The following is a 23,916-nucleotide window of genomic DNA, read 5'->3' as shown; positions in this document are numbered from 1 at the left end:
ATTTGAACAAAGGTTAAAGTCACATACTGAAAAAACAACAACAACAACAACAACACACCACAAGAGCAACAGAGGCAAGAAGTAGCAGAAACTCACAACTTGGGATTTCCAGCTAGTGACTGCACAGGGAGCAGGAAGGGAAGCTTTCACGTCAGGATAGTATATGCTGTCAGCTCATTAAGTAATTAGCAAACAGAATAGTGCCTCATTTTATGAGCAAATTCTTTACCCCTGGTGTGTCAGAAAAGCAGTTACATTTTACTGCTTCTTCCACACTTAATGTGTCGTTGCACACAAAGTCCTCGCTGCTACTGCTAAAACACATTCAAAGCTTGACAATGTATTGATAAGTTAAAAAAAAGAAAGCACATTCTTTGGAGGAAGCTGCTGAGGGTTTGCTGTCAACAAGAACCTGTTGGCCAGGTACATTAGCCGGAACAGGTGTGGCTTGATGATTTCCTCCTGTTGCCAGCTTGTCAGCCCGAGTCTGTCAACTTAACCTGACTGACTGTCCCAATTGTTGTCACTCAAAGCAAATCTACCCACACCTGTGCTGTGAAGAATCTTCTTGGAGACAATCACCAACTCCACTTATATAAGCTGCTTGCCACAGCGATATAGCAAACTGCTTCAAAAACCAGGTCACTAAAAAGTAAAAAAAAAAAACTGACCTTTTCCAGGGTTAGGGTTAGGGTTAGGAGACATTGGTGACATTGGTGAATTTTCCAGCTGGTTGGTTCATCCGACAAACCTTTAACTGGTAGTGGTGCTATAACGCAGTGATGGCAAAAAGTTTACAAGGCCTTGGTGTTGATTGGTTCTGCACTAATCCATACTGAGGTAAAAACTTTGATTTTTGGGTTCACGCAATTCCCCAGTTCACTGAACTGAGCAGGAATTTGTCAAATTAACATAAACTTGGATAAAGTTGGGTGACATATTGGGTGTCAATTCCATTGTAGTCTACAGCATTCATGAACTGCAACCATGAGAAAATACTTAGCACTTCAGGCTTTGGCCTTCAGTTTGTGAAACACAAGCTTGGTTGGACGAAAGTCAGGTGCTTGATTTGGCCAGCTAAAACATTGCCCATTTGACCAGATAAACTCCCCACTTGCTTGAAGTTTTATGTTCAGGACTATCCATTGAAGGGCCTTTTAAGTCCTGGACTTATCATTCCGTTAAATCTGAAAGTGGGGACTATTACCTTGTAATCGTTATTTTATATGCATTTTAGTGTGCAACTTTTTTTCATTGAGGAGTTCCCTTATGATTTTCTCATGAATGATTCTGACTGAAACAGGAAATGGTAAAACAGGCAAAACAAACACGCAACTGAAAGTAATGTTCAGACTCTTCTGCCTCATTGAACTTGTTCCAAATTGAAAACAGACCACTAAAGCATACCCTCTGAGTTCTGCTCATGCTCAACTCCACCCTCAGCAATCCATTTCCCCTTTTTGCATTGCTCACCATCCTTTCTCACATGCAACCTCAAAACAAATGGAAAGACCGGCTAAAATGGGAGGAAAATAGAAATGATGGTCAGAGAGCATGACATGCATCTGAACAGTCAAGGGGAAAGATTCAGAGCAGAAGAGCATCTAACCTTCAAGCTTTTTTGTCATCGGGGAATCCTCACATCAAATGCTAAAATATACTGTCTGCATCTAAAATGAGTGACACTGGTTTCGATACCCAGGCTATGGAAAAAGGGAACAATGATAACAATCTAGTCATAGCTGTGACTCAAAATGCATGTGGTCAAAACACATCTGTAAGATGGCAAGGCTAAATTCCTTCCACATTTCTGATCCGGCTTCAGACACAGTAACACCTAAACCAAAGTTAGAACATCCTGGAAAAGAAAAGAAAAGATTAAAAAAAAAAAAAAAAAAAAAAAAAAAAAAAAGAGAGATCAAAAAGACAAAGCTCAAAAGACTCACCTCAAAAGGAAAGAACAAAGGGAGGGAGCTCAACTATTCCACACAGTACCAACCCTATTATTTCTAAGAGTGCTAGGGCATTTCAGAACATACAAGAGAAAACAATACAATACTAGCACACATTCAGATGCCACACACATGCACACACCTCTATCCAAACCAGACTAGTAAGAAAAACAAGAGCCTGACTGAAAGGTGTGCCCCTGGGCTGAAACTCATTGGCCACGCGACATAAAGGGGTGGGTAAATGGATGTCACGGACTCTGTGATTGGCTCTAAAGGAGCAGGGAGAGGCTTGCTGTGCAGGCTGGGGGCTCTAGACTGGGGTCCAATCAGGGGGAGAGCAAAAATCTGACTTTTTTGGTAATGTGAGGTGTTTAAATATGAGTGCAGTTGCTGACACGTCATATCACTAGCTGTTGTTATCCAGGAGGGAACTGGGGCCAAAGTCAACCACCCTGCACTGTGAAAACACAGTCACTGGGCTCTCCAGCAGAGAGACTGGACAAATGGATAACATAAGAGAGACCAAGATTATTGTCAGCTCTGCTGAAACAAAAACACAAGTACCCGCACACTTCTAAAAGAGTCAGATTACGGCTTCATCACCTCAGAGCGGGCAAAGCAGGAAAAAGCAAACCGAATTGCAGGTGGTGGTTCCCAAAGGCGAAAGGCTCATAATAGTTGTGTGCGCAGCTGCCAACACCTTAAGCGACAAGTCAGCTGCAACACAGCAGTGACTTCACAAGCTGAATAACAGATTTCAGTCCATTCACAGCATACAAATCACACTCAATTCCCTTTACACAAACTCTGAAAGCAGGAAACAATAATGACAAATATACAAAGGAATTTATAGCATAGTCTGGATTCTAAGATAAAGGTGGAAAACACAATATTATAACCACTAATGTGACCTTACAGTATGCTGAATACGGCAAAAACATGATCAAAGCAACATTACCTACTAATATCTCCAAAGTTTATTTCTTAAGGTTAAAATGTGTAGGTGTTGTGGAATGATGGCTTGAACACTATGTACTATGTAAGCTTCAGTTGTTTTAAACATTCTAGGCTCTGTGGAGGAACTGATTTTGTGTGTCGTTATGATTAAGTATCATTTTTCATTGTTAAATTACATTTGATGGTTTAAAAAAAAAAAAAAAAAAAAGTACAAAAATGCACTTGTATAAAGTTATTTAATAATAATCAAAAGACTCCAGTGGAGGACTTGCATTTGTGATGTCACTGGTGTCAATTTACCTGCGTCGTGGAGACATGGATATATCTCGATCGATAGGACTCTGGGGTGAGTAGCGTCCTGGTGGGGTTGGGGTTCTGCTGGACACAGAGTTGTTTCTGTAGTCTGAAGATGAGAACTCCTATTGCGGGAACAGAAAAGCAAGAAAATGAGAAAGTGTGAAAGGCAAACATCCTGGAGCTGAAAAGTTTGCAGTACAAAGTTGAGGAATGTTTTCAGATTATTGACTTCTCCAAGTGCTTAGACAATGATGCAATGTTACTGTAAAGGAGTTACAAAAAGAGCCCTGTCGTGCACAGAGACAGGACTTCACCAGCAGCGTTTCTGGATCACTCCTTCAAACAGTGTTGTGGCTCTGACAAAGCATATATCTGTGGTTGTGTGACAACCTGGAATTAAAAAAAAATAAAAAATAAAAGTCTGACATACCAACATGTAGGAAAGATGGATCTTTCCAAATGGGGAGATTTATCTGGATCTTAAATGACCTCTGGATTGAGAAAGACCACTTGCAAAACACTGGTATTCATTCATTCTACATTACTGATACCTATTACTGAAACTGGCTGAAGTTCCTTCCATCTCAAGTACAGTACAATTTGTCAACATTTACATATCATGCTTTGTACTCTGTTTCTACTGTACAATTCAGTTCAAGTTCAGTTCAGATACAACTACCTCCAGCACCGTATTTTTTTTTACCTTGATTACTATTTATAATCACAGCTGTACCTCTGCCCCTCAGCTGATGGATAATAGATTGTGGGGCAACAGATGTTTGGCACAAGCACCAGCGCTGTTTTAAGGGGGAAAGCAGAGCCAGCATGCACTTCAATGGGTTCCAGCTGCAATGCAAATCTCAATTATTTGTGGTCGTCAAAAACAGTGTCCCTCGTTTTGGAGCAAGAGAAGACATTTCTTATTTTGCTGAACTGAGGACTTACTGTGACAGTGTAATTAAGGGGGGCGGAGGGGGACTGTGAGCAAAGTCTGAGTTGGGTAAATAATATTTTTGACTTTTTAAACACAAGAGGGAGCCATGCACCTACTGTACACAAGAAACTGTGGAACTAAGGTCTCAGCGCACTCTCCAATGGCATTATTTATTGTAGCTGTTCTTTCAAGCCAAAGATAGGAGCACACAATTACAACATTGAGTGCAAAGGTTGATTTATTTAACTTTAAAGTATCTCATACGAGGGTTTTAGAGAGCAACTAGTGAAAGTAACCTCTGGTACATAGGCACAATAAACACAGCACACCTGGACTGAGTTGGAACAGCACATAGCTTAAACCAGACGCTTTTACTGTCAGGAATCCCAACAAGTAAACCGTCCACAAAAATTGTCTGACATCTGACCATATAATAATAATAATAGTGGCACATCAGTGCAATATTCCAGAAAAAGTATTTCTCACAGGAAAAAAGGAACTTAAACAGTTTCACAATTTCCGCCTGGCTAGGGTAACAACTCTGTTCCTTTAAGATCTGTGCACAGTCCAGGAAAACTGAGTGTAATCAGCCCACGGACAACCCAAAAGAACAGCTTTGACACGAAAGCTCACTGAGTATTTCTCCCTCAACAACCATCACCAGAGCATGCTCTATCCAAGTGTCTTTGAATTGGTACTGGCACACTGGTCTGAGTTGGAGCTGATACTGGAGCTCGACGCTGACACTGCGGCACTGATGAAGTCAAATATTTGTGTGCCCAGCGCCAGGACCCGCTTCCAATTCAGCAAGTCTTTGAACAATGTCTCTGTTCTCAATTGAGTCCAATTTTCCTCTTCTTTCTCCTTAGCAAGTGGGCAGATTACTGGTGGTTGCCAGGAGGCCTTTACCAGAAACAATCATTGGGACATCTCCCTGTGATTCCTTCCAAGATAAAGTGAGCACAATAACTGATGATATGGAATATGTGATCTTATGAGCCTGCAGAGAACAAGAATACACATCCATGTCCTCTCCTGCTGTGAACCAATCTCAAGGGCATATATGTGATAGAGATGCATACTTAAGAGATTCTTTCAGGAGAATCCATTGAAGCCATACAGTATGTGCATATGAACCCACACTAATACAAACCAAACTTATGTTATATAAGTGTTCGGCTACTGAGTGTGGATCTTCAAGCTCTGCAACAGCAGGGGAATTTGGGGATAAAAATCACAACTCTAATCTATGAGACTCCAGAGGAATGCAATGAAGTAAAGAAAAACAAAAAGGAAGGAGACAGAAAAAACAAGCACTCGACTGTGACAGGGAGAATGCAGCTGTGATTGAGCTTGACCTTGGAAAGTTAAAAAAACTTGAGCAGTTCTCCCATCAACATCATCCATCCTGCAGTATATGATGCCAGAATCTCACAGAAGTTACTATGGCAAGGCCAGCCACAGCTTTATACTGCGCTGTCCAAAAACATCCTTGTTCTAAAATCATCACTGCACCATTGACAGCCATCAAATCATTGCACACAGTTCATCTCAGAGCTGCAATGTCTTCGGTAAAATGCACCATGGCAGTGTCATTAATCCTCCTGTGCCTCAGCCACCATCAGACTTGAGGGGTACAGGCGTGCTGGGGAAAGCCTGTTATTCTATCTTGGATGGCAGCATGTTTCAGAGATGGGTGAGACCACTGGAGAAAAATCTGCCAATTCTTCCTGGTTCCTGTGGCTGACCAAAGAAGGAAGCGCTGATTAAAGCTGCACTGAAACATAATCAAGAGTTCATCAGTGTTTCTGATATGTACATTTTGTAGCAGTGGCATTTCACTGACAGACAGGTTCACCAAGCTTCAACGCCAATAATCATTACAACAGCAGTGCATCGTTAAAATGACAAAGCAGTGGTACGTCATTACATCTGCCACCAATGAATGTTAACCCAGTTAGTTAACTTGATGTCAGGCATAAATTAAACTTAGCTTTGTCAGTTTGTGTTTGCCTGCACACCCCAAAGTCAAAGATAATTTGTGGAGGAAGAAGTTCCCCTCTGTGTGACCTAAAGAGACATTGTTGATTTGTGGTCAGACAGTGGTTTTACAGAATGAGACGTCTCAGTAATTAAAATGTATAGACTTTTGGAACGATGCACTTCAGTACTGACATTGTAATGACGATGTTGCAATTATTTAACTAGTGCAAAATGATTAAAAATTGTTTTATTTCTGTATTCAAGTAAATGAAATAATTTTGCATGACAATTTCTCCTATCCCTATTTATCTTTCCTAAAGTTCTCCATGCATTTTCACTGAATAGAATCTTTACGGCAAATCACTGCCCAAATCAATGTTTTACTGGCCTTGAGCCTTGTATGCAATAACGCAACTAACCCACAAGTCTGCCAACTTATTCATTTTGTACTACAGACACAAGATGACATCTTCAAGATGTCAAAAAACAGCTTCTTCATACAAGTTAAACTAAAACTCCACTTTATGAGCTAGTTAGATAGATTATGGGAGTTTCACATGAGAAATTACTGTTCTGGCATTTGGTTACAAGTGGCTGGGGTTGAGATGGGAAGGATGGCACCCATTTCTGTGAACCAATTAGCGCCCCCCCCAAAAAAAAACAAACAAACAAACAAACAAACAAAAAAAAAAAAACAAAAAAAAAAACTTTGCTGATATGGCATGGCTTGTGTCAATATTTTGGATTAGTCTTTATAATTGGTTTAATATTCTTCCATTATTCCAAATCTTATGTATTCATGTTTTCAAGGGCTTTCATGTTGAAATCACCAGTGTTATGGATGTGTTTTTCTGCAAATACAAAATCTGCATAAATGTTGACAGACTAGACTAGATGCAGAAACTTCTCTTGAAACTGCTATTTATTTGAATCACCCATCCATTTTGTGAACTTAGTTCCTTTAGGGGTTTGGGGCCTATCCCAGCATGCCCAACATACCCTAATGTTGCAGAAAAATGTGACATTTGCTGGGTTTTGAACACGTGAAAATACAAAAAATGAAATCTGTCAATACTCATGCTGTCCTGTTGTGAACAGGTGCAACCTGACAAGCCCAGGCAAGCCATCTTTCTCCAAGCAGAAGGGTGTTGTTGCCCAACAACTGTTTGGTAGAGCTACATTAAGGTCATAAAGTTTCAAAAACATTTGATATCGGTCATTTATAATTAGTTTGAAATCAGTAATATAGCCACCTTTTCTTCCCCTCTCTGTTTTAAAAAAATGCCCCTTGGTGCTATATAACACTCTTATGTGACTTTGTGCAGTGTAACAAATAGGCTCCAATTAATCTGACACGATTTGGCTTCAGTGATTTAGTGACTAAGGGACTGGCAAAGAAAAGGCTAAACGGGAAAATGGAGGACGAACAGGCAAACCATGAAAGAGAGTCACTCAAACACTTTCAAGGCTCCTCCAATGATTTGACTCCTCGAGACACAAACAAACAGGAAATGGCAACTGAAGTGAGGGCAGCTGTTTCAGATCAAGGCCCTTGGGAGACATTGGGGACAGTGCCAGTGAAGCAGCCTTCAGTCTGGCTCCATGCAAGCCACTCTGCATCATCATCATTACCACCCAGCAGCTTCAATTACAGGGCATGGGCCAGCAGCACACAAGAGCAATGCTTATAGGAGCTTTTATTTTGGGAAGCTTGGTACTGCTCTAAGAAAGTGCTACAACTGCTTATTCACCGTCTCCACCACAGACATGACTACTAAACTAGAATGAGGCAGGGGACACCAGACATCCTGGGCTGGGTAATAATCAGAGCTGTGTACAGTGTGCATTGGTGGAGGTCCTGAGCAAAGACCTGAGGCTGCTGGTAACCTACTCGTTATCCACTGTCACTGATGGACCCTGCCTTGTAATTATGTCTGAGCGAAGCCTCATTATTGTGTCCACATTCTGTAACAAATAAAAAGCAATCTATGACTGAACATGGGGCATCCTTTTTATATCAAAATTCCTGTCATTAACATTCTTTACCTTTTTCATTGCCCCGTATCCTACTGCAGCTGCTCTACCGAGGGTCTCAGACTTAAAATGGCATAATGCTGGTCAGACTATAGACCCAGCTTCAGGTTTTGAGACAGCTTCTCCTCTTCTACACATGTATCTTTAAAAACAGCTTTTATGACATAGAAGCTATATCTAGTTTTCTAACCTTAAGGCAGTGCTTCTCAATTATTTTCTGTTACGCCCTCCTCAAGGAAGAAGAAAATATTTTGTGTGCCCCCCATGACCAGACTATAAATAGTATCATTTGTCTATAAAATTGTTCAAAGTACACCTCTGCATAACATTGTATTCTTAATATCATTAAACAAAAAAGAAAAAAAAGGAATATAGATCACATTTTATTCTAGTACGGCCAAAAAAAAAGCATGTTCTGCAGGGTAACACACGCCCATGCACCCCCCCCCCCACCCCACCCCCCAGCATTGCACCACACCCCCCCACTATTTGAGAAGCACTGCCTTAAGGGGTGCTTCGTTTACTTTCCCCCAGTACATAAACAAAACTATTCATATACAGTGCCCAATTCATACAGGAGTACATGCCATAGAAGAAAAGCTCCATCATCTCAATCCTCCATAATGCTTCCTACATATACATTCTTGGCAATGGCTTATATAGTGCAACATTCAATAACATGGAATAAGTGACAGCTCTTTGTGATGCCAATGTTAATACCAGCCCCACTCCCTATCCTGTCATTCTCCATGGCCACACACCATCTAACTCAGCCAGATATAAACCATATGTACAAGATTAGAGGCCAAATGAACAGCAGAAAGATGAGCACAACAGGGTTACTGTGAGCGTACAATATGTCACTGTGCACTGTTGTCAATGTAAGCTATGACAGAGCTATAACAGTTTTTTTCCCCATTTCAACCTGTGGGACATTTTCCAGTCTTAATTCAATATCGGTGCCAAAAAGAGTTTGCATGCTCCAATACATGTTTGACCATCAAGGTAACAGTTATTCTGTACTCCCGCTGTGATTTAACATCTTTCATCAGCTCAGCACATGATAAATGTGGATCAAGCTGAATGCATGAATTGTGCAGGAGTAATGGCACAGTCAATACTTTCAGGCCCTGAGAGAAGCCAAAGCTGTCTCATGTGATCATAGTGTAGGTGGTCTGGAGGAGGCACTCACCTACACTGCCACCAAAAGGCTGACACACAAAGAAGAATTAATAAGAATCTTAGTGTTTATTCATCCACCAAGGGTGCTACAATCAACACATTTTTTATCCATATTAAATTCCCCACAAGACTCTGACTTGAGCAGAATATCAAGCTCATCAGACATCTGGAATTCATTATGGCGGGACTAAAAATTGCTGGACTACATGAAACTTTTAATTTATGGCTGCCTGGATGTCTTTTTCACATGCGAAAAAGACAACAACAATCAAATAAGCTGAATCAAAGCCAAGCAGGCAGAATTTTTTTAACAACTCAGTGAACACGCCTCATAAAAAAATGCTCTAATAGTTAATGAGTCCAACATATCCCAACTGCACTAATTAGATGCAAACCATCTGGTATGTCTCACTTTAGTTTCTGAGGTGTAGTGACTCTACTATGTAACATTTGGCTAGGACTTATAATGCAATGCGTATAGCTTCAGACTAAAATTTCCAGGAATTTCCATTAATAGCTATAACATAAATCTAAAGTGTCAGAAAGATGTCATTTACAGTGCCTTGATGTAGCCGAGTTATTCTCTAGTGTTAACTGCAGATGTAATTTTTCCAGCGTAACAAATATGATTTGTGACCAACAAATGAAGCCATAGAGTCCATTACCCTAAATTGTAGGTGTTGTCCTGTGTAAAATGGCAGGAATAAATCCTGGTACATGTGAGGTTTTTTTTTGGCATGAATACATTGAGGGGCAGTTATACAGGTTGTTGCCTTGACAACAACTTTTGGCATGCTGACATTCTGCTCAACCACCTTCGTAAACAGAACAAAATAGTAAAAAAAGGTCCATCTCTTGCAGCCAACATTTCCCCATAAAAATCACACAGCCAAAATGTCCCCACGAGTGCGCCTGGGGCTCTGGAAAGCACAGGGAATCAAAAGTGCCTCAGTTTGCTTTTCCACTCCAGGGGAAAGAAAAACAAGCACGCTGATCAATCGGGGGGATGAGGAGAGGCATGCTGCCCATGCAATGGCCACAATGGACCCTGAGTTTAACAGCTACGAGTGCACATGAAGAGGCCTCACGCTGTCCAGTCACAGAGCACACTGTGTGGAGGAAGAGAAGAAAACATCCCTCCACTGTGGCCATAGCTAGCATCCTTCCCCTGACACAAGCTGGGCTTGGCTGAGCAGTGGCATGCCAAACCAAACAGCCGCCGCACTCATGTCAATCCTGAAATAGTACATCATTCCAAGCAATCGTCATGAAGGAAAAGAAATGCATATTTACAGACGGAGTAGAAGTCACTACAGGTGAAGTGTTGCTACCTCTTCAAGTTTTCCATCCTGAAAGTCAACACGTTATCACTCTTTACGAGTGAAGGCATAATAATGTTTTACATTTTGTTTCCATTTAAGAAACAAAGTTGGTTCCATTCCTGCAAGTCAAGTCAAATTTTCTTTCCAAAACAATGACCACAACTTTGTACTCCAGTCCACCACAACCTCCAGAATAGTGCAAAACAAAGCCTGCTGCTGGAATGCAGGCTGGCCTACTTAGAGGAGAAATGTATGGGAGAGAGGATCTACTGATAATTACTTACCAGGTCCTCTCTGGATAAAAAGTTAAGTGACACATGTCAAGCTGCCAAGTCCACTCCACCCTTTTTTACTGAGAAAGGAAAAGTTTGGACTGCACAGGCCTAAAAACTGAGTGTCCCCCTGCAGAAGCTGACCATCCTGCACCAGAATATTTTTAAAACCGACTTCCTAACCCAGTACAGGATCAGGCAGCCCGCTAAGGCAACCCTTAGGAACCTCAAAGTGCAGCGACTGCAAACCCAGACATGGAGCCTGGTCCTAATGGTCCTGTGACGGGTCATGTATCGTGAAAAGCATTTTGGTTTTGGCACTACTCATCGCAAAAAAGACCCTGTTGTGGTCACTTCTTGATGATATAAACAGATGCTCTGAATCATGATGGTGCCCAGGCTGGTTCAGATACAATCTCATGCTTGGCTTTTAGGAATGCAAGATCACTTTGCTCATTTTACTAAATTCCATGAAAATAGCTGGCCACATGATGACAAGACAAAACAAAACTAGAGGGTACAATCTTACACATAATAAAGTTCACCAGTGCCACTTTGGAATCAAAGATGGAAACAGCTTCACTTACTCCTGCCAGGGTTTTCAACACATCTCAGTGTTATAAGTCTCTACAGTTGCTCGGAGGTTGAGACCCTTTCTTCAGGACAGAGCAGATGCCTCTCACAAAAAGGACTTGAACCCACACCCTCTGATTAAAAAGTCGGACTAATCCAGGAAAAACATCCCCTCACATGGCCAAAGGTTTATGCTGTGGGAAATGTAAAGGTAAATAAAAGTATCAACAATGAAACTGTGGGAAACATAATTTCACAGAAACATAATGTTAAAAATTCAAGTCAAGTATATTTGTCAATGAAAGTCATACATGCATTTTATGTGGTGTGGCAGGTAGTTGTGATTTCATGAAGAGGCACAAAGGACTTTGTTGTGTTTTTCAGCTGAGTGGTGTGATGGTTAAAATACAGTTTGGGAACACCCCCCACTCTCCACACCACTCTTCCAGCTCCCACCAGACAACGACAAGCTTGTGGTGCAAGGGAAAAACTCCTCACACGCCTTCCACAGCCTCTGCCATCACAGCCACCATTGTAAAGGGCCTTTTTCTCAGGATATCCAACACCCTGGAAAATTTGGGATCCTGTTGCGCATCTCAGTCTCCTCACTAAGGGAGCCAAAATAGGGGTGGAAAAGCCTTTTAGGAACTTTTTAGAGATGGTGATCACCTGATACAGCAGCACTATGCACCTCTCAGGCAGGACAGAGGGCCTTGTCATGGAGGCTCCACATCTCAGCACTCACTGAGCTGCTGTGTTCCTGCCAGCCCCTGCAGCATAATGCACAGTCTGCCCATGGCAGGCCTCTCTCCAAGCATTTCCCTGCTGAGCTCTCTGAAAGAACAGCACTCACTCACTAATCACAGTGCTGTGGCAGGAGGCTCGTCACTACTTTAAAACAAGGGTAGACGTCTCTTGGAGGAAGGGGGAAGCCAGAACCCCAAATTTTCATCTACAAGGCTGCATGAGAGTCAATGCTGAGCCTGTTGAGCAACCTAAATAAGAACCCATAACCCATAAAAAGAAAAATAAAAAAAACAAAAAACACAACAGCTCAAACTGCTGTCACCTCAAAGACCACTTTATCAGTATCATGATATGGAATGCCCAAAGCAAAATAGTGGAGACTGAAGGTATGTATTGTCTCAAAGAAAATATAAACCCCAACATAATAAAAGAATTTGAATGCGTTTTGTGGGAGAATGGGCGACTCCATAAATGCCACAAACATGCAAGGTCGTCATGGATGGATAGCCATAACAGGAGCAAGTTCATTGCGAGAGGCTCAATCACTGAGCTCTCAGTCACAACATAGCTCCTCCTGTGTTTTTTGGTCAGCTAATGTGGAAGTCTGCCTACCATGGTTTACTGGCCACAGCCTCACTGTAACTAAAGTGGCTTTTTGAATGTGGTTTTGTGACTGATGAGGGAGGAAGGGGGGATAAAAATTCAGTGCATTTATTGATAAAAATTGTAAACTTGAAATCTAATGTCAGTAATCCAGATTAGACATTTGTAATTGAATTATTGTTCGCTATTAAATGTAGGAAAAAAGCGTTAGTTGTGACGAACCACTATAGTCTAAACAATGCTATAGCACTATAGCTAATTTAGTAATAAATGATTAAATAAAATCAGTCAGTCCCACATTTCCCCAAAGCATTTTTTTTGAAAGCCCTCAAAATAATCATGATTAATATTGGCAAGGTTATTTTCTCAGACTTTAAAAACTGCACCAAAATTTATTACAAATGATTAATTATAATTGCCTAAAGGGCCTGAAAGCACAGACAAGCCAATTCATCCCCAAGTGTAAAGACTTGACACTAAACGGCTCTATTATCTCCAGTTCAATCCAGCGTCTGTCAGATGAATCGTTCGGCCAAGCAAACATCACACATCACACTTGTGTGAGCAACCTGCCAAAATAACAGCCAGTCACAGAGCCGACACACATCCTGGACATCTCAACTGATCTAAGCAACTTGAAAGGAGAGCCTGTTACAAGACAAAAATCGCATTAAATCAGCTATTGGCAGGGGCTGTCTTACTGACTGCACTTATCGGGGAGCAGGTTTTTTAGTATAGTTTAGTTTTTTGGCTTCGGCTACAAACGCATAATATTTGTGTCAGTCATAACAGCATTCTCAGAGGACCCACTTGCACCCTAGCTCAATTATGGCTCATCTTTCTCTCAGCGTGAAAAAGATCAAGAACTACTCTGACGCAAGTAATTGCTCTCAGAGACAAGACATGGCTGAGTGACAGTGCATCTGAATACCCTTTAACATATAAACAACTCAAATAATCCCAAACTTGAAGAGAGAAATTTTAAAAATGGACCTTCCCAGCAAGCGGTCTCCTAGGAGGGAAACTTGAATGTTTTGCAGTTCAAACCTCTGTATATTTATCTAACTATATGTGATGTCCAAAGTCATAAAATGGCTGGAATTCCTCGTGTTGTTACAAAAGGTCTTGTATGTTTTTTCCTGCACTGTCATTGCACATGTTCTATCTTCAGTGGGATCCATGCTTGAGACTATCCATGTAGGCATAGCTCAAATAGCTCATGATGAACTTTCCCACAGGATTTTCTCTCTTTTTAACTCATTGAAGTCTCTCCAGACGCCTGAGCCCCCTCCTCTTGGTTTTGGTGCTGGAATGGTGAATAAGTACAACATAGTTTAGCTGCAGTCTTATGATAACCCCGAGTCTGTATTTTACCACTCTCCATATTTTACTGCTTGCCGAGACTAATGAGTCTCCCTTCAGACAGCTAAAAGGTTAAGCACATTGTTTTAAAGGAAAGCAATAATTTTTTCCTGGGAACAAGCTCTGAATGAAACTGCTTCAAAGTGTTGTTCATCTTAATGTCAGATATTTTCAAAGTCTGACCTCTTTGTTTTATGCGCTGCCTGCTGTAAAAATGTCAAAGCCTCTCCACATCCTGAGTCTACTGTCAAGTCTACAGTATATTCAACACACCCAAGTCCAGAAACCTTTAGTAGGGCATCCTCTATGTCATCAGAGTAACAATTCAAGAGGAAAGGCAAAGAACTCATGTGTTATTCTTACAGAATAGAACAGTGCAGTGAAAACAAATACATCTCACAGAGTTACAGAAAGAAGAAAAACTGCATTGTTCTGCCTGCCTACAACTGAATGACAGATTGACTTGTTATATACTTTTTCCCCCCAGGTAGTAATGCAGTATATACTAGACCAAAACATGCACACGTCCTAACCCACCCTCCCAATCACTACAAATCATGAACTTTGTATATAAAATGTGCAACAGAATTTACACTAGGAAAGCTAGAAACTGTTTCTCTGGTTGGTTGAGAGAGATTTCATGCTGACTCAAAACAAGGTCTTTTCATCTAATTAGAGACCTTATAACTGTAATTCAGTTTATTTTCTATGGCAGGGTGGATACATTGACTTACCACATGGTAGAAAACATTTAGTTGACAGTTTAGGAGAGCTAAAAATTTGCACCAGAAGGAGCAGTTAAAGAAAAAAAGAGAAGGATCTATCCAACACCAACCTGTGACAGGGGTCTGGACAGCCTGTGACTCTTGTCCTCAGGAGACCACGAACGCAGCTGGACGCTATAATGTAAAGACAGAAACTTAATGATGATGATAATTTGGAACTATATAAATTTGATATAGTATATTGTATAGTTATGTTGTTTAGGTGCCAAGGCATGTATGAGGTTTTAAGGCTGTAAATGAGCCTGACTGATATCAATCCTGGAATTAAAATTGTAATTATAAAATTACATTGATCATGTTACAGAGTTTGAGCCACATTACCCACCCTGAGATTCATTCATAAAAATTACAGGTATTCAGACATTGTCACATAATCCATTAAATATGGAATAAAACCAAGCGGATGTCACCATAATCCTATTTATTTGAAGCAGTAACATATGATGAAACGGATATTAAACAGCTAAGTAAAAAAAATTGAAAATTGAAAACTACAATAATAACAAGAACACAAAGTTTCATCAGTTGAGACCAGGAGACAAAAATTAGAGTTTGAACTGTGACCTACTAAGTTGTCCAGGAAAGTCAACAAATGGCCGTGCAGAGAGAAAGCTCGATGAACGTTCCACATTCTAGCTTTTGTTGAAGTGAAACAAATGGTGGAATGTGATATCCTGTGCATATCCTTTGTTACTACAGTACAATCCCATGGCTCCACTTTCTGTCTGTTTTTCCCATACCTATTGCCTCTGAGCCTGTTGTGGAGTCAAGAGAGCACTTGTTGCAGGCTTTTGTCCATAAGTAAGCCTGTTTATGCATTGAATGAGTGCGTTTCTGAGAAAGACTGTCCTGAAACGCTGTTGCCCAAAATGTCTTTAGACTTTTTTCCAACACCAGGTTCACGGGTAAAGAATGTATTTTAAATCTCATCTTTGAGGCCGATCCTCACACTGTTATTTACAAGTAACCAAATTGCATGTTTGTCACGTCACACAGTCTAATCCTGCTTTCATTTCAACCTTGCTAAACACAGTACTATGGAGCAGTGGATGGTCTGAGGGTTGAGCATCTGCCCAACACCGAATACCACAAGCAAGCTAATACTCTAATTCTCACAGGAAGTATGATCTGCATGCTTGAACATTTGCAGTTATGCTAAAAACAGCAGATTCAGGGAGGTACCTCTTTTTGGTGGGTGTCAGTCTCTCCCTCTTCCCATCAGGGCTGGCAGGAGGATCTGGAGAATAAGGTCCTGGGGACAGTGATGCAGGGCTGGCAATGGTATACTCTCTGTAGTTTTGGTTCTCATCTCTACTCACTATAACTGCTTCCTGCAAAACATCACATCAGAAGAATGTAGCTTCATTAGTATCTATTGTATACAACTTAATCGCACAGAAGGGCTAAAGTGAGAGGTATAATGGACATCTATAAGAATGTAAGCACAAATGGGTACACATAAATAAATACATCATACCAACTGAACTCAATAAAATCTCAGTAAAATACAAGAACAACTATAAATTACTACAATGTCTGGTAATGCTCCCATCTTGAGGATAGTAAAATAAAAAAAATGATTAAACAGATGCAAACAGTGGAAATGAAACAGAATACCCTGTGTGGTCTAAACACCATATTATCTGACAATAACAGGCACTTGGCGAGCACTGTTGAACCAAAAAAAAGAAAAAGAGGGAACATTATTTTCTGGGAATCAATTTGCAATATAATGTCCAAGAATAAAAAAGTGTAAATAGATCAAAGTGCCTGTGGAGCTGTGGGACTTACCTGGAAGCGTCCAGTGAGCTGCTCAGGGGTGCTGATGCCGTTTGTCTGTCCAGAGCTGGAAGGTTCCGGTCTTCAAGCACAGAGAACCACAGAAATAAATGACAACCCAATGTTTCACTTTACATTTATGTAACATAACATTTATGCACAAGCTGCTGTATTCAATGTATGCAAAATCATGTTCAGGAACTTGCAGCAGGGGGGGGGAAAAAAAAAAATCAGTTCTAAGAGTTTACTTGAAGGATGGGCCTCCATCTGTGTTCCAAGATATTATTGCAAAAGACAGGCTATGAAATTATTCTCCTGACAGATCTTGTCTTTCTATATAGTCACTTTTGCCTTCCTCAAATATTAAAAAAAGCCATTCTATTAGCAATTAAATCAGTGAATTTGAAGGAGAAAATATGGACATTATGAGTGCCAATACAAACACATATTGTGCTGCCCCCCCCCCCCCCCCCCCCCGGCTGCACAACCAGAGGCCAATTGGCTCTTGGTTGAGGCTTGAGTAATGAGGCACACAGAGAGGCCTGGATGCCTGTGGTAAATCACCCAGAAACACACCTCTCATGGCCTAGGCTCCAAGTACTGTGTGCAATGGCAAGAAGATGGAAATTGATACAGCAGGCCTAAGACATTTCTTCCTCTATGAGGGTTATTATTGTCGCAGGCCTGAAAAACTCATTGCTTTGAATTAGAAACTGAACAGCTGAAAAATGCTCACCTTGTACTTAAAACTTTCACTTCGTACCACACACACACACACGAGATCAGCAGACAAAGTTGAGATCTTAAGATCAGAAGACTGCAGAACAGTCATCAAATTAGTATTTAGTCTATACCCAGTAAACTGTGCTGACAAGTTTCCTTTACAGAAGAATTTCTGGTCAAACTGCTGACTGACTGTACACCACGGAGCTGTGATACCAACTTGTATTAGCAATTGAAACCATTATCATACATTAGCTGTTCACTGCAGTCACAGAGGGGACCATGAGCTGCATGAGGCAGTTTCTTTAAACGTGTGCACTGTCAAATTACCTCTATGCTCTGAAAACTAAAGTGTTGGCCAGATTAAAATTCGCTGGGTGTCAAAAATGCTCATGGCAAAAACAACAACCAAAAAAAAACAAAAAACAAAAAAACAAATGAATCCATGGTGATCAATGCTGACTGGACAAACACACACATCACAGAATCAGAAAGGAAAGTAGTGACAGATGGTCAACCTGAGATTATCCACAAGGTTGAACAAAAGCCAAATTCCTCCCCCAAAAAATTATGATAAAAATAGATAAAAAAATAAAAATAAATCAGGCTGCAAACATAAACACAATTAATAAAACGTTTGGGGTTAATGACAGGACAGTGAGTGGTTGTTTTGTCATCTAACCACGCCTGAGATGAACAAGCTCCAAGTTTCACAAACAATATAAACTGATGCCTTTATATGAAGCAGAAGACATACTCAAGAACTACACTTTTCTATTCTAAGGTTGTGCTGATGTCTGCTTCACATCTCACCATCTGTGTGATCACAGTCAGTACCCACATGTATGCTTGTCTGACAACCAGATGTGTAGCTGGAAAAGTGGAATGATCTCAACTAAACAATGAGCTAATTAAACAATACAGTTTATACTCATGTTTTGCTCAGTTTACAGACCTCTTGACAGCAGGTCTGAACATAATTCAAATAGGTAATATACTTGATAAGTAGCATCAAAACAGGAGCCAGTGAGATGCACAAGAGTCAAGGTGCTGAGAAACAGCCAGTTGACAGAGTGGGACTAAAAACATGGCAGAGATGCACAGTGGCACTGTCCGGGGCAGGCTAGGAGTCATGGTGTTGTTTCTGGCTTGGTGGGAGACATGAGGTCAGCAGGGAAATATTTGCTCACATGGACATCGGACATCCAAAGAGGAAGTATGTGAAAGCCTATGTGCGTGAGAGGGTGTGTATGTGTGCATGTCTGGCTGCGTGCATCTATGTACAATAAGACGAAAAAAGAGGGTTGGGTGACAAGAAATTAGAATTTAGGGAGGACTGTTTGATCAAAATGCCAGGCAAGAGGAGTCCTGGGTCTAGAGGAAAAGCATTTTAGTAGCCAACTCCCTGTCATCCAAACAAGGTCTTGGCAAATATCAAAACAGAGTTTATTAAGAAGGCCCAAGGAAGGGAACAGTGTGGCTCTCATACATGCTGGCATTTCCCCTGATTACAATCACTTGTTTTGTTTGTACATGGCTTCTATGATAAAGTTAAAATCAGTGTAAAGAAAGACAGAAGCTGGGGAGACTGCAGCCTTGGCACAAGCACAGAAAATGTGGGGAAATTTAACATATTCATCTTGGGAGCTATGCGGCACAAGGTTACATGGCACTGCATTATATGTATATCATGTGCCAATATATTCACAATGTAAAATGGAATATTTGTTCAGCAGCAGATATACAGTACATGTCAGCATACCTCTCTACCATTAGCTGCAGATGGGTCTTGGAGTTCTTGATCTTGTTCTGGGCCTCCACATTCAGCATGTCAGCTGTGTTTTCTCCATTGATCTCCAAAATAATGTCACCAGGTTGTAGGTCTGCCTGCTCTGCCTTGCTGCCCCCGTTGACCTGTTAAAAAGAAGAATGAGCCCCATGTAGTCCCTACCAGTCCCAAGTCCTGTTCTAAAAATAACACTATCGATCCTATCCATCTGCCAAAGCATAGACAACTTTAACAAATTATCCATAGAGGCATACAAATCCAATGACGTAAACAAATGGTTCAAATGAGAGAAGGTGTTGACAAGATTATGAACTGTCTCTCTCTACAACTCATAACACACATAGTAAATACCAAAAGATGCCACACATTTCACACATATGGAATGAGGCAGTGCCGGTGGACAGATTCATGACACCCTTGGGGAGAAGTCATTAGTGTGTCACTACTTGATGGTTTGACTGGGCTTGACCTTTGCAACTAGCCTTGCCACATGTCAAAGCCAATGCTATACCACTGCATCTGAATGAATTCCACACTAATAGGTCGAAACACAGCATCCACAGCACCAGTCTTAGCTTGATTCCAGTGTCTCAGGCTTATACACTGAAACACACAGGCTTATTTTAACAAAAGCCAAAATGAGGAGGTTGGTGAAGTAACTACTTAAACTTTAGTATGACATTTGCCACAAACAGTGCTCACATCCCTGTTAAAAACAGAGGGGCAATAAAGTAAAGAATGCAAAACTAAATACAGAGACAATCAAAGGAAGAAAGACTCTTGCATTTCCAAAGGAAAACTCAATGCAAAGATAATGCCAGTGAAGAGGCTGTGTGTTAGTATCGTCAAGCAAGAGTGCAGAGGTACCATGTTTGTGGGCTCACTCGAGAGGCAATTAAATGTTGCTGTGGTGACACACAATAGTGCGTGCCTTTTCTGATCAGGATACGCCTGGTTTCACAAAAACTAAGAGCAGTTGGGGGTTCTTTCTTTTCCAGTGCCTGTGCCCAAGAGAAACAGGGGCAAGCAATTTTTCAGGGCAACTGGAAGAAAAGAGGGCATCGATTTTTTTTGCAAAAAGAAAAAAAAAAAAAAAAAGACTTCAGATGGTCCAATCCTACTGGTCAACTGTGGAGGGAAGCCATTTCTCATATTGAGCTTTGCAAAAACAATTTTAGCAATGACGATTTTTTCAAGCAGGAATCACCAACACTTCACACAACCCCTTTGACATTCAAGACCACCAAACATGCTGGTGTTTACCTGACAACAGTAACCAAACTTATTATATATGAGAAGACCTGCTATTCTAACATATGTTGTCAAAAGGATGCAAACAATAAATGTCTTTGAAGGGCCTTGAAACTTAAGTTGTTTGGAGGAATCGTACCCCGCCATGGTTTTGCCATAATTTATCGTTTATGGTCTGAGGAGTTCCTGAGGTCACTGAAAACATCTAAGCTGAGGATATAATATAGGACCAGGATATGGAGTGGGCTGAGCCAGGGGACTCTGGCATGCAGGAGTTGGTCTGAGAAACATTTCCTGGTGGTGTTTACTTGGATGCTTTTTACCAACAGTGGTAATATTTCCGCTTCTTCTAATACAACCCCTTGAGAAATATGTGCAATTACATTTTTCTAAACAGTGACGGCAGAAATATGTACAATGAAAATAACTAGCACATGCTAAAGTAAAATTTTAATGATGCACTTGATAGCACATGCACTCTGGGATGAGAATCCCACCCCCTCACCTCCCACCCAAACTTCCACTGTGACTGTAATCAGTGGTTTCCTTCTAATGTAATCTCCTTCCATTCTGTTCTAACAGGTTCAGTCGTCAAGGAAATGGGTATGAAGCTGCCACGGACATAAACAAAAACAACAAAAAGAGTCGTAATAGATGAGGAAGTTCACTTTACATGAGATGCCTTTACAGACTGTTTTGACAAAAACAGAGGATATGGTTTGATAAAGGTGTGACAAGGTTCAGTAGCAGGGCATCTACTGGTGAGTACCTTTGATACAGTTATGGCCTTCTTAAAGTCCCTTCCTCCAAATATTCTGAAGCCCCATGGTGAAGGACCGATCAGGTTCACCGTCAGCGCCATTGAGTGATCGGGTAGGCGCAGTCACTTATCAAAACCCTGTAAAAGAGAAAGGGAAGGAACATAAGATTAAGTACGAGTGATATGCAGGTCCTGAACGCATGTACAGATGAGTGTTTTCAGAGTCATGCGTGTCAGTCAGGCTTCACATTAGATCTACAGAAGATTGTGAAAATTTAACATTTGTATGAGCCGATGTTCATTTCCAGCAACACTTCCACTGGTCTAAGTCCCCTTGACATGGATTGTGTAACCACATCAAATAGGAATGGGAGGAATCTGAAACACAAGAGACACATGACTAACATTGCTAAAGTGCCTGTGAAGCCAAAGAGTTTCATTAAATCCAAATGCTCATTGAAGACAAAGAAAAGAAATCCACACAAAAAGTCATGCAAACACAGTGTACAAGGTGTTTAATGTTTCATTGTGTTGTACTTTAACCACCAAGTATGACATAAGTAACAATATATGGAGCTGTAGTATGATTCATTACATGTTGAATCCAGAGTGGGACGGGGACACACACACACTTCATAATTGTGTGGGTTTGCAGGGAAGTGTATAGATTCGGCATTCAACAAAGTCTGTTGTGAATTTCTAAAATAAAATAATTGGCAACGCCAATGTATAGTGAAACCATATGAGGAATTTTTTCATCCTTCTTGTCAACTGACAAGGAATGGCATTAATTAAATATTAAAAGGAAGAACAAATCATATTGTAACATCATCCAGTTTATTCATTGCTTTAATTTTTCCATATGGGGCAAATAGCTACTCTGAACAATATTTTAGGATTTACAGTCAGCAGTGATTATTATATTGACATGCCTTAAGATTCTGTTGAGCCTGGCTCATACTAATTATTTTTTATCTATCGCAAATCTATTCAGCTACATGACAGGATAGATGAGTAACAGATTCCAAGATGTTTCGCTTTAATTACTGGAGGGAATGGTGCTTTTGATATATTACAAATTGTAATTGGTGATGACACTGATGTATGCTACTGTCTGTAGTCTAAAGACTTTCTCCTGAAGTATCTTTGTTGTCCTGGCAATGATTATTGAGTTTTCAGTTCCACGTCACTTGACTAACTGTTTCATGTGAAAAGGGCCCACATCTTTAAAGATTGTTTTTGTGTATTTGGACAATGGACAATTCACTCAATATAAAGTTATCAGGGTGCACATTGTTGACATGACTAGCATGGTAATGATAATGCCCTCATCAACAAGCTACTAAAGTGATCAAACGGGATACAAAGTAACACAGTGATGTTGGAAATAAGGAAATGACTAATATATTCAAAGACATTCAACCAGTTTATAAGGATAGTGTCTAAAATAAGATTTTTTTCAAATTTCAGCCCCTGTATTTGTCCACACACAGAGTCCTGGGGTAGACAGTAAAAATGAGACGAGTGCTTAAGAGTTAATTAACACATCATCACCTTCAAACTGAAAACAAAAAAAAGAAAAAACTATGTCTGTGACTGAAACACATCTTGCTGTAATCCTACTCTTTATTTTTAGTCAACATACTGTATTCATAGTTTTCACGTGATATCATGCCATTGTAGAAACGTCCAGCTGGAGGGCAAAGGACACTACTTCCTCTGCCTGCCTGTTACTTTTTTTTTGTTTTTAACTAGTTTTGGCTTAACTTTTACCGGAATGCCGGCTAGTTGCTGTGCAATTGGCTGCAAAAAATGGAGGAGGAGACAAGCCTAGGTTGTGCTTTTATCCCATTTAAGAAAGAAAACCCAGAGGAGTAGATTATGGATATGTGCCTTAACCTTAACCCAAAGAATGGCAACCATCGACATAGTCAAGTCTTTGCAGCAAAAACCTGCCATACAGGTGCAGTGGCCAATTCCTCTTTCTCCACAGCAACCCAAGCTGTCAACTGTGGGTGATGTAAACTGTAGGAATGGTTTACCTGACATTTGGGAGTGAGAAAGTTTTGTTAGATTTATGTTATAAGGGACCATGTCAACGTAACCAAAACATTCATGCATTGTCACCACGGCCCCAGAGTGCTGACTGAAGAAGTGAACTGACACTAAAGACCTTTATCAACCTTAGCTAACACTGGAACTCACCTTTGCTTTGACAATGAAGAATTTCTTGTCCTTCCCCTCCCAAACAGCATCATTATTGACCCATCCAGACTGAAAATACTTATAACTGCCTGTACTTTTGTATGCTCTCATCCTGGAAGCAGTGTAAGAGGAGGGATTCTCCTGGAGATAAATGGAAACATCGCCCAATTGGAGGTCTGACAGGGACATTGCTGTTTTTAACAGCTGAAATAAGAAAGCAGGTGCCTTGTATGGGTGGCAAGTGCCTAAAACTTGCAGTTTGATCTTATATCTTGTGTTTTCTTCTTTAGAGATATTAATATCTAAATATTTGTGGCTTGAAACCACTTGGAAATTGATTGGTTTAAGTTGTTGTTCTCCACCATTTCCGGTGTTGGCCGCCATCTTGGACGTGGTTTCTTGCCCT

At 40.6% G+C, this 23,916-nt stretch overlaps 1 protein-coding gene across 1 annotated transcript in view; it reads right to left on the bottom strand.

The window, feature by feature from the left end:
* Nucleotides 1–23,916, bottom strand: part of pdlim2 (PDZ and LIM domain 2 (mystique)) — a 31,654-nt gene that overhangs the window by 2,500 nt on the left and 5,238 nt on the right. The window contains exons 2-7 of the mRNA XM_029511603.1: nt 21,315–21,443; nt 19,268–19,419; nt 16,795–16,864; nt 16,186–16,334; nt 15,054–15,117; nt 3,210–3,328 (exon numbers count right to left, since the gene is read on the bottom strand). Of these exons, the coding sequence (XP_029367463.1) occupies nt 3,210–3,328; nt 15,054–15,117; nt 16,186–16,334; nt 16,795–16,864; nt 19,268–19,419; nt 21,315–21,407 (647 nt within the window). The 5' untranslated portion in view covers nt 21,408–21,443. The remainder of the gene's footprint in view (nt 1–3,209; nt 3,329–15,053; nt 15,118–16,185; nt 16,335–16,794; nt 16,865–19,267; nt 19,420–21,314; nt 21,444–23,916) is intronic.

This window comes from Echeneis naucrates, chromosome 9, assembly GCF_900963305.1.
Source record: "Echeneis naucrates chromosome 9, fEcheNa1.1, whole genome shotgun sequence".
Taxonomy (NCBI): domain Eukaryota; kingdom Metazoa; phylum Chordata; class Actinopteri; order Carangiformes; family Echeneidae; genus Echeneis; species Echeneis naucrates.
Note: the sequence above shows the minus strand (reverse complement) of the source record. Positions and strands in the feature narration are given on the sequence as shown.